The following is a 12,748-nucleotide window of genomic DNA, read 5'->3' as shown; positions in this document are numbered from 1 at the left end:
TATATACACACACACACACAGGACACTGACACCGATATATATACACACACAGGACACTGACACCTATATATATACACACACACACACACACAGGACACTGACAACTATATATATACACACACACACAGGACACTGACACAGATATATATACACACACACATAGGACACTGTCACAAATATACACACACACACAAAACACTGTCACAGGTACACACACACACAGTCACAAGTACACACACACACACACAACACTCACAGGTACACACACACACACACACAGTCACAGGTACACACACACACACACAACACTGTCACAGGTACACACACACACACAACACTGTCACAGGTACACACACACACACACACAACACTGTCACAGGTACACACACACACACACAACACTGTCACAGGTACACACACACACACAACACTGTCACAGGTACACACACACACACAACACTGTCACAGGTACACACACACACACACACATACAACACTGTCACAGGTACACACACACAACACTGTCACAGGTACACACACACAAAACACTGTCACAGGTACACACACACACACACACACAGGTATACACACACACAGTCACAGGTATACACACACACAGTCCCAGGTACACACACACACACACACACACACACAGTCCCAGGTACACACACACACACAGTCCCAGGTACACACACACACACAAACACTGTCACAGGTATACACACACACACAAACACTGACACAGGCACACACACACAGTCACAGGCGCACACACAGTCACAGGCGCGCACACACAGTCACAGGCGCGCACACACAGTCACAGGCACACACACAGTCACAGTCACAGGAACACACACACAGTCACAGGCACACACACACAGTCACAGGCACACACACACACAGTCACAGGCACACACACACACAGTCACAGGCACACACACACACAGTCACAGGCACACACACACAGCCACAGGCACACACACACAGCCACAGGCACACACACACAATGTCACAGGCACACACACACAGTCACACACACACAGTCACACACACACAGAGTTACAGGTACACAGGTACACACACAGTCACAGGTACACACACAGTCACAGGTACACACACACACACAGTCACAGGTACACACACACACAGGACACTGACACAGATATATGTACACACACACACAGGACACTGACACAGACATATGTACACACACACACAGGACACTGACACAGACATATGTACACACACACAGGACACTGACACAGACATATGTACACACACACACAGGACACTGACACAGACATATGTACACACACACACAGGACACTGACACAGATATATGTACACACACACACAGGACACTGACACAGATATATGTACACACACACACAGGACACTGACACAGATATATGTACACACACACACAGGACACTGACACAGATATATGTACACACACACACAGGACACTGACACAGATATATGTACACACACACAGGACACTGACACAGATATATGTACACACACACACAGGACACTGACACAGATATATGTACACACACACACAGGACACTGTCAACTATATATATACACACACACACACACACACACAGGACACTGACACAGATATATGTACACACACACACAGGACACTGACACAGATATATATACACACACACACAGGACACTGACACAGATATACACACACACACACAGGTCACTGACACAGATATATATACACACACACACAGGACACTGACACAGATATATATACACACACACACACACAGGACACTGACACCGATATATATACACACACACACAGGACACTGACACCGATATATGTACACACACACACAGGACACTGTCAACTATATATATACACACACACACAGGACACTGACACAGATATATATACACACACACACAGGACACTGACACAGATATATATACACACACACACAGGACACTGACACAGATATATGTACACACACACAGGACACTGACACAGATATATGTTCACACACACACAGTCACAGGTACACACACACACACACAGTCACAGGTACACACACACACAGTCACAGGTACACACACACACACAGTCACAGGTACACACACACACACAGTCACAGGTACACACACACACACAGTCACAGGTACACACACACACACAGTCACAGGTACACACACACACACAGTCACAGGTACACACACACACAGTCACAGGTACACACACACACAGTCACAGGTACACACACACACAGTCACAGGTACACACACACAGTCACAGGTACACTGTCACGGGTACACACACAGTCACAGGTACACACACACACAACACTGTCACAGGTACACACACACAGTCACAGGTACACACACACAACACAGTCACAGGTACACACACACAACACAGTCACAGGTACACACACACAACACAGTCACAGGTACACACACACACACAGTCACAGGTACACACACACACACAGTCACAGGTACACACACACACACTGTCACATGTACACACACAAACACTGTCACATGTACACACACACACAAACACTGTCACAGGTACACACACACACAAACACTGTCACAGGTACACACACTGTCACAGGTACACACACAACACTGTCACAGGTACACACACACACAACACTGTCACAGGCACACACACACAGTCACAGGTACACACACACACTGTCACAGGTACACACACACACTGTCACAGGTACACACACACACTGTCACGGGTACACACACACACTGTCACGGGTACACACACACACTGTCACAGGTACACACACACACTGTCACAGGTACACACACACACTGTCACAGGTACACACACACACTGTCACAGGTACACACACACACACACACAAACACTGTCACAGGTACACACACACAAACACTGTCACACACACACACACACAGTCACAGGTACACACACAAACACAGTCACAGGTACACACACACACAAACACTGTCACAGGTGAACACACAACAGTCACAGGTACACACACAAACACAGTCACAGGTACACACACAGTCACAGGTACACACACAAACACAGTCACAGGTACACACACACAGTCACAGGTACACACACACACACTGTCACAGGTACACACACACACTGTCACAGGTACACACACACACTGTCACAGGTACACACACACACACACAAACACTGTCACAGGTACACACACACAACACTGTCACACACACACACAGTCACAGGTACACACACAAACACAGTCACAGGTACACACACACACACTGTCACAGGTACACACACACACTGTCACAGGTACACACACACACTGTCACAGGTACACACACACACTGTCACAGGTACACACACACTGTCACAGGTACACACACACACTGTCACAGGTACACACACACACTGTCACAGGTACACACACACACTGTCACAGGTACACACACACACACACAAACACTGTCACAGGTACACACACACAAACACTGTCACACACACACACACAGTCACAGGTACACACACAAACACAGTCACAGGTACACACACACACAAACACTGTCACAGGTGAACACACAACAGTCACAGGTACACACACAAACACAGTCACAGGTACACACACAAACACAGTCACAGGTACACACACACACTGTCACAGGTACACACACACACACTGTCACAGGTACACACACACACACACTCTGTCACAGGTACACACACACTCTGTCACAGGTACACACACACACTGTCACAGGTACACACACACACTGTCACAGGTACACACACACACTGTCACAGGTACACACACACTGTCACAGGTACACACACACACTGTCACAGGTACACACACACACTGTCACAGGTACACACACACAACACTGTCACAGGTACACACACACAACACTGTCACACACACACACAGTCACAGGTACACACACAAACACAGTCACAGGTACACACACAAACACAGTCACAGGTACACACACACACAAACACTGTCACAGGTACACACACACAACACTGTCACAGGCACACACACAACAGTCACAGGCACACACACAACAGTCACAGGTACACACACAACAGTCACAGGTACACACACAACAGTCACAGGTACACACACAACAGTCACAGGTACACACACACACACTGTCACAGGTACACACACACACCACACTGTCACTTGTACACACACACACCACACTGTCACTTGTACACACACACAACACTGTCACAGGTACACACACACAACACTGTCACAGGTACACACACACAACACTGTCACAGGTACACACACACAACACTGTCACAGGTACACACACACAACACTGTCACAGGTACACACACACAACACTGTCACAGGTACACACACACAACACTGTCACAGGTACACACACACAACACTGTCACAGGTACACACACACAACACTGTCACAGGTACACACACACAACACTGTCACAGGTACACACACACAACACTGTCACAGGTACACACACACACACAGTCACAGGTACACACACACAGTCACAGGTACACACACACACAGTCACAGGTACACACACACACAGTCACAGGTACACACACACACAGTCACAGGTACACACACAACAGTCACAGGTACACACACACAGTCACAGGTACACACACACACACAAACACTGTCACAGGTACACACACAAACACTGCCACAGGTACACACACACACAACTCTGTCACAGGTACACACACACACAACTCTGTCACAGGTACACACACACACAACTCTGTCACAGGTACACACACACACAACTCTGTCACAGGTACACACACACACAACTCTGTCACAGGTACACACACACACAACTCTGTCACAGGTACACACACACACAACTCTGTCACAGGTACACACACACACAACTCTGTCACAGGTACACACACACACAACTCTGTCACAGGTACACACACACACAACTCTGTCACAGGTACACACACACACAACTCTGTCGCAGGTACACACACACACAACTCTGTCGCAGGTACACACACACACAACGCTGTCGCAGGTACACACACACACAACGCTGTCGCAGGTACACACACAACACTGTCACAGGTACACACACACACAACTCTGTCACAGGTACACACACACACAACTCTGTCACAGGTACACACACAACTCTGTCACAGGTACACACACAACTCTGTCACAGGTACACACACAACTCTGTCACAGGTACACACACAACTCTGTCACAGGTACACACACAGCTCTGTCACAGGTACACACACAGCTCTGTCACAGGTACACACACACACACAACGCTGTCGCAGGTACACACACAACACTGTCACAGGTACACACACACACAACTCTGTCACAGGTACACACACAACTCTGTCACAGGTACACACACAACTCTGTCACAGGTACACACACAACTCTGTCACAGGTACACACACAACTCTGTCACAGGTACACACACAACTCTGTCACAGGTACACACACAACTCTGTCACAGGTACACACACAACTCTGTCACAGGTACACACACAACTCTGTCACAGGTACACACACAACTCTGTCACAGGTACACACACAACTCTGTCACAGGTACACACACACACACACACACACACACAACTCTGTCACAGGTACACACACAAGACTGTCACAGGTACACACACAGGCACAACACAGTCACAGTTACACACAGGCACAACACAGTCACAGTTACACACAGTCACAACACAGTCACAGTTACACACAGTCACAACACAGTCACAGTTACACACAGTCACAACACAGTCACAGTTACACACAGTCACAGTTACACACAGTCACAGTTACACACAGTCACAGTTACACACAGTCACAGTTACACACAGGCGCACACACAGTCACAGTTACACACAGGCGCGCACACAGTCACAGTTACACACAGGCGCGCACACAGTCACAGTTACACACAGGCGCGCACACAGTCACAGTTACACACAGGCGCACACACAGTCACAGTTACACACAGGCGCACACACAGTCACAGTTACACACAGGCGCACACACAGTCACAGTTACACACAGGCGCACACACAGTCACACACACAGTCACAGTTACACACAGGCACACACACAGTCACAGTTACACACAGGCACACACACAGGACACTGTCACAGTTACACACACACAACACTGTCACAGTTACACACACACAACACTGTCACAGTTACACACACACAACACTGTCACAGTTACACACACACAACACTGTCACAGTTACACACACACCCACAAGACCCTGTCACTTTTCTACAGACACTCCTTGTGACAGAATCATAGGTGCTGTCACAGCCACCTCCCTAAGTTTCTAGGGATCCAAATACCCATGGTCCTCTCCTGTATCTTAGGCTATGACCATATTTTGCTTGGTTCATTTCTGTTTTCTCTCTCTCTCACAAACCAGTTGATGAACGTTTGCATACCAGCACTGTGATTCCCACCCCTGCCCTTCAGCAGTGAAGCCCCACTCGAGTGCCCAAATTGAAGCACTTTTAACTGGCTGTGAAGCACTGAAGGGAGGTGGGAGAACAAGATCTACACACACACACACACACACACACACACACACACACAAAGTAACATCACAAAACTGCATGCGCATACACACACAGACTGCACAGTGACAGCAACACAGATGCTGCATAGCGACCTCCTGCGTATAGTGATGCACACAATGGCAGATAGTGAGAAGGGGCAGGGGGGAGGAAAACAACAGAATAAACAGTGCCATTCAAATCTCAGGTAATTCACGTGGACAGGGAAGCAGCAGGGAGAGGGATGGTGGGATACGAGGAGTGCAGTGAGCGAGGCATCGACAGGTGGATAGAGGACAAAGTGGCAGCTGCGGCTACGCAAGTAGAGCAGAATTGCTTTACTGTCACATGCATTCAAATGAGCATAACGCAAAATTTATAAGTCGCTGCTTACAGTGCCATCATAGATACAGCTTCTTTAATTACTAGATATGCAAAATAAAAAATAAATACAAGTTCAGACCTTCCAACCCAGATCAAGCTGGTACCTGGTCTCCAGTCTGCACTGGGCCTTGGCCCCAGAACATGCCAGGTTTCACCTCGAGGTTCATGAGGCTAGGAGATCGTTCTGGAATCACCTCGATACCGGCTGACAGCCTCGGGAAGAGGAGTGGCCACAGGGAAACTTATCAACCCGGCGGCACCTGGGGTGATGAGCCAATGGTTCCCTTGGTCAACGTGCCACCACGCAATCCCTTCTCTGGGCGGGAGGGGAGACGGGCAGAAGACCGTAGTGATTCAGAGCTCAGTCGGAGCTGGGCAGGGCTGGCTAGAGGTGGGGGGCGGTGAAGGGGAAGTGTTTAAGTGTCCCTAGACCTGAGAGAGGAAAAGCAAGACGAAACAGGTAAAGCTCTACTCAATGCACATCATTTCACTGAGTAGTGGTGGTGGGGCTATGTTCAAATGGTGCAGTTCTGCTGAAATTAAACATCATCACCCTAACCCCCCCCCCCCCCCAAACCCCATCAATATTCAAGGACCAAATCCCGCAGTGGTTCGAACGCTACCTCGGACTGATCGTAGTTTCTGTAGTCCTGCTGCAGGTACTCCTTGCCTCCGTCACATTCGTACTCTCGGTCGTACGACCTGTAATCCATGTCCCTGTAGTCGTGGTCCCGCGTGTCTGGCACCTCCTCTTTCTTACGTTCGCTCCCATAGCGCCCCATACGCTCTCCCCGGCTTGCTCTGTAACAGGACGCGCAGGGGTGAGGCGCTGCTGTGCACGCATTGCGACCCCACCACCCGCCCCACACCCCCGAAGATGATGACTCGTGCGAGTACGATTTCCCATGTGTACGCAGTGGGGTTCGCCCTGGAGCAGGACTCTGAGCACAACCTCTTGCCTGTTCACCAGGATGTTGGAGATGGAAGAACGTTCATCCCTTCCCTTCCCCCCCCACCCCCCTCCCAAGTCCCCGCCCCGTGTTTGTCCCAAAGCCATGATGAGGCAACATTCCACAAACAGGAGAAAGCGAAGTTACAAAGTCCTGGGTTTTAATCCTGCACTGACCAGGATGAGACCGGTCCACAACTCAGAGGCAGACCTTAAGGGCAAAGCTCACCTGCCACATTCTGAAAGGCACACACTCATTTCCCTACAACATTCAATGGCATTACCATCACTAAATGCCCCCACCATCAACATCCTGGAGGTTACCGTCTCCAACGAGAAAGAATTTCTCCATCACGCCCCCCCCCCGACAATCAATGGTGTTACCATCACTGAATGTTCCCCCCCACCCCCCCCACCCCAACTATCAACTTGCTGGGCATTACCGCTGACCAGAAACTGAACTGGATCCAGCCATATCAATGCTGTGGCTACAAGAGCAGGTCAGAGGCTGGGATTCCTGAAGTGAGTAACAACACCGCTCCCCCCCCCACCCCGCCCCCAACTCTTCCCCCAAAGCCTATCCAACCACTGAAATACACAGTGCAGCTCCAACAACATGTGAGCAGTTTGAAACTATCCTGGACAATGCGGATGTCGTTGAACATTCAGTCTCTCCAACACCGATGCACAGCAGAAGCAGTGTGAACCGTCTAAAAGACACACAGCAGCGACTTGCCAAGGACCCTCCAACAGCACCTTCCAAACCCGACACACACCGACTCGTGTGCACGCGCACACACACAGGCACACACAGCCCCGACTGGCAGAGAGGTCAGCCGTTCCTTCAGTTGCCATGTCCAAGTCCTGGAACTCCCTCTTCCACGTCCCTATATCACACCGCCTTCTCAAAGGACAATTAGGGACTGGCAATAAATGGTTGACTTTGCCAATGATTCCTCCTCCCACTGAACAAACGAAGATATTTTCAACCTGCAAATAGGGGGCTGGAGGCACACTGGTGGTCCCTATAAAAAAACACAGGCCTACTGAAGTTACCGTTTGTCATAATCCATCTCCAGCTTCCAGACTGTGTGCACTCAGTATTGTTTAGACGTCGATCAGTTGAGTGTCTGCACCTCCTTCTCTCTCTCTTTCTCTTGTCCGTCGTTTAGCCTGCAAAACAGACCACTGGTCAGTGCTGACTAGTCCATCCACCTGCCTCCGTGAGAAACAAAAACCAAAACACATACCAAAAAAAGGAGGGGGGTGGGTGGAAGGGGATGTGAGATATTTGCACATTTTCCCATCTCTCTGGTCAGCCCTGTGAGAGACACACCATTCACTCTCGATTGTATCAGTGGGAATAAAGAAGATCATCGCTTCCCCAAGAAAATCTCAAATGGCAGCTCAGAACCAGACAGGATGTCACAGGGCTGAAATACCTCAGGGAGGGGTGAAAGCCGTCCCTCCCGCTGCCCTACGGCCAAGTCTGCAGGGATAGCTGGACCGCAGCAGCCAGAGTGTAGATTCCACTCGGACTGGGTGTGTCACCTGGAGGGGTGCGGTGATGGCCTTCACGAGGCTACAGAGCAACACAGCACAGAATATGAGACAAAAGATTAGATTAGATTACCTACAGTGTGGAAACAGGCCCTATGGCCCAACAAATCCACACCGACCCTCTGAAGAGAAACCCACCCCCCTATATTTACCCCTGACTAATCCGCCCAACAATACAGGCAATTTAGCATGGCCAATTCACCCTAACCTGCACATCTTTGGACAGTGGGAGGAAACCAGAGCACCCAGAGGAAACCCACGCAAACACGGGGAGAATATGCAAACTCCACACAGACAGTTGTCCGAGGCGGGAATTGAACCCGGGTCCCTGGCACCGTGACGCAGTAGTGCTAACCGCTGAGCCACTGTGCCGAGATCGGCAGGTTCGGCAGAGATTAGAGAAGCCACCTCGAGAATATGTCTGTGCACCGTACAAAGTGAAACCAGTGCTACCCAGGACTATCTGTCAAAGTCAATGACCAATTTACAACTCAGGAACCGCTCTGCACAAAGAAAATTAGAACAATGAGTCCAAGTGGATGCTGCCCGAACTGCTGTGCTCTTCCAGCACCACTAATCCAGAATCTGGTTTCCAGCAGCTGCAGTCATTGTTTTTACCTCGCAGAGACACTCGACAAGGTTTCCAGGATGCAAACCTCATGCCCGATTTTACAAACAACTGCAGGATAAAGCATTGCACAGTTGAAGAGCATGGCCGAAGGAGCGGGCTGTGACAGATGGTCAGCGACGAGGGAGTGGGCACTGTTGGGGGTTCAATGGCAAGGGAGCAGGCACCAGCAGGATAGGGGGACAGTGCTGAAAAGGTGCCACTGTTAGAGCATAGCGGGGGGGGGGGGGGGGTGGCGATTGGAGGCATGTTTTTCTGGGGTCCATCAGTGGGACATAAATGATGCTTTTGCAATCGCTGGAAACTCATTCTGCGATTTCCCCTCAGGAAGGCAGCACTCCCACAGAGCTGTGAAGCAGGTTTGGACATCCTGAGGCAATCCAGATGTGAGTCTGTCCTTCCGTACCAGGGTCTCGCAGCATTCCACATGTGCAGTCTCCATGAAACACAGCAGACCTGCCCTGGAGAGACGCCGAACTCAGGATGATCTGGCCACAACCTACGTCTTCTTGTGACGCTGATAACGGAATTTCTCCTCCCCATGACTCAGACGAGGTCAGACATCCAAGAGATCGGCCCCCTGCCATGGCTCCGGGAGGAAGACAGAAGGCTGGAGAAAACGCAGTAGACAGGACATGGTCCACTTCCCGCGGGCGAGCCCTTCGCACTCCCAGCTGCCGCGGAGTCCATGCAGAGCGATCTTGGATCTTGACCCCTTGGGGACCACCAACAGCTCGATTCACAACTTACCGACCAACCCCCACACCGGACTCCTGGAAAGGGGAAAACTTGCAATGGCAGAAGACGTGCCCCACTGGCCACAAAACCCCACGCCGGACAGGGCGGGGAACCCCGACACAACACCACCCTGCGGCTCTGATGCCGCTACTTCCCGAATCCGACGCCACTATTGCTTCCCCAACACGACACCGATACGTTCCCCCGCTCCCGAATCAGACACCACCGTTCCTCCCCCCACACCCCGAAGCCGGGTTCGGGAAGTAGCGGCATCGGATTCGGGAAGCAGCGGCGCCGGATTCGGGGAGCCCTGAACCCGCCCCGGGGAAGGGGGCGGCGGTGTCGAGGGGACAACGCCACGTCTCCTCTCCCCTCCGGCCGGCGGCGCAACGAAGCCCGTTCGGCCCATCGCCTCCCGGGCTAGCGCCCCCCCCCCCGCCCCGCCGACCCTGGTGGGTGGGGAACGTAATCTGACCACACGGCAGACACGTGTGCGCATGTGTTGGGGGTGGGCGAGGGGAGAAATGGACATTTTTAAAAAGGCCCCCCCCTCCCCCACCCCCACCCCCACCCCCAACCCCAACCCCAACCCCCAACCCCCAACCCAAATTGGAAGTTTTACACCTTTGGCGTCCCACCCCTCCAAATGATGGGGAAAAAAAGAGGTGAAGTGGGTAATCCGGGAGGAAGGGAACCTGCGGAGGGCCCTTACCTGGAGAAGAAACTCAGGACGGGGCTATTTCAATGCAAGTCGGTGGGGGTTGTTGTTGTAACCGAAGGTCAGTGGAGGGGAGAGACTCCCCCGCCCTCGGCCAGCCAGCGCGGCTCTTCCTCGCCGTCGACGTCGGATTTCACGGCGTGTTTTTCCTCGATCGCGCTGTCGGGCCCATCACCCCCCTTTTCCCCCACCCCGCCCCCCTCTCTCTCCCCGCGCCGTCTCCTTCGCCCTCACGGAGCGGCCACAAAATGGCGGCGGCGACGACGCCGCAGTCGACGATCGGGGACGGCGGGCGGCGACGTCATGTGCCCGCCCGCCAGCGCCATTGGTCGCCACGCCCGCCCGTCAGGGCCGGGACGGGCGTCTGGTTGGCCCGAGCGGCCGCCCGTCAGAGCGTGGGGCGGGGTCTCTCCCCCAACGCCTGCCTCTCCAATGGACGGGACGTGTCCGTCCGTGATGCATGTTCCGCCTCCCGCCCGTCCCGTTGGCGGGGAGTGATTGGTCCACATCTATGCGAGGTGTACTCCTACTGGCCGGCCTGTCCGTCCGTCAGCAGAGACCGCCCCGTGCACCTGTCACAATGCAAGGGGCGCCCCGTGCAGCCTATCCTTGATACTATTGGTCTGTCTGCCTATCGATCAAGGCGACGCCGCTAATTGATTAGCCAAAGTACCTGTCGGACAAGGTAGGCCCCTTGCGCATTGGCCGCGCCTCCCGTCGGTCAGCGGTAACCGCCCCCCCCGCAAGCACCAATGGTCAGTGGGCTGGTATCCGTCCCGCCTCTACCAGTCGCCCGTTAGTCCCGCGTCCATTTTTCAAGTCGAGACCGCCGGTTGATTGGTTAGTATGGCTGTCGGTCAGGATGCAGCTCTTTCCCATTGGCTAGTCTGCCCGTCCGTCACCCGCCACCGTCTCTGCGCTGATCCCCGTTGGGAGTCACGCTATGGACGTGCCGGTGTTGGACAAAGCTCACCGTCACATCACAACAGGTTAAAGTCCAATAGGTTTATTAGAAAGCACTGGATTTCGTAGCGCTGCTCCTTCATCAGGTGGTTGAGTCCTGCCCCCGCCCCCCCCACGATCGCTGCCACGCGTTTGTCAAGATGATGGAGGACGCCCCGTCAATCATTGGCTGCACCCGCCTCCTCCTCGCCCCCATTGGTTTAGCCGCACGTCTATCCAGCTGCCATTGTAC

The 12,748-nt window shown here is 52.1% G+C and overlaps 1 protein-coding gene across 9 annotated transcripts in view; it reads right to left on the bottom strand.

Moving 5' to 3' along the window:
• The window catches only part of LOC140470007 (RNA-binding protein 10-like), a 119,298-nt gene extending 107,564 nt beyond the window's left edge, over positions 1 to 11,734 (bottom strand). For all 9 annotated transcript variants that reach the window (XM_072566471.1, XM_072566467.1, XM_072566473.1 and 6 more), the window contains exons 1-3: positions 11,548 to 11,734; positions 8,966 to 9,082; positions 7,584 to 7,761 (exon numbers count right to left, since the gene is read on the bottom strand). In XM_072566471.1, the coding sequence (XP_072422572.1) occupies positions 7,584 to 7,761; positions 8,966 to 8,982 (195 nt within the window). In that variant the 5' untranslated portion in view covers positions 8,983 to 9,082; positions 11,548 to 11,734. The remainder of the gene's footprint in view (positions 1 to 7,583; positions 7,762 to 8,965; positions 9,083 to 11,547) is intronic.
• Between the last annotated feature and the right edge of the window lie 1,014 nt (positions 11,735 to 12,748).

Source organism: Chiloscyllium punctatum, chromosome 50 (assembly GCF_047496795.1).
Source record: "Chiloscyllium punctatum isolate Juve2018m chromosome 50, sChiPun1.3, whole genome shotgun sequence".
NCBI classification, from domain to species: domain Eukaryota; kingdom Metazoa; phylum Chordata; class Chondrichthyes; order Orectolobiformes; family Hemiscylliidae; genus Chiloscyllium; species Chiloscyllium punctatum.
Note: the sequence above shows the minus strand (reverse complement) of the source record. Positions and strands in the feature narration are given on the sequence as shown.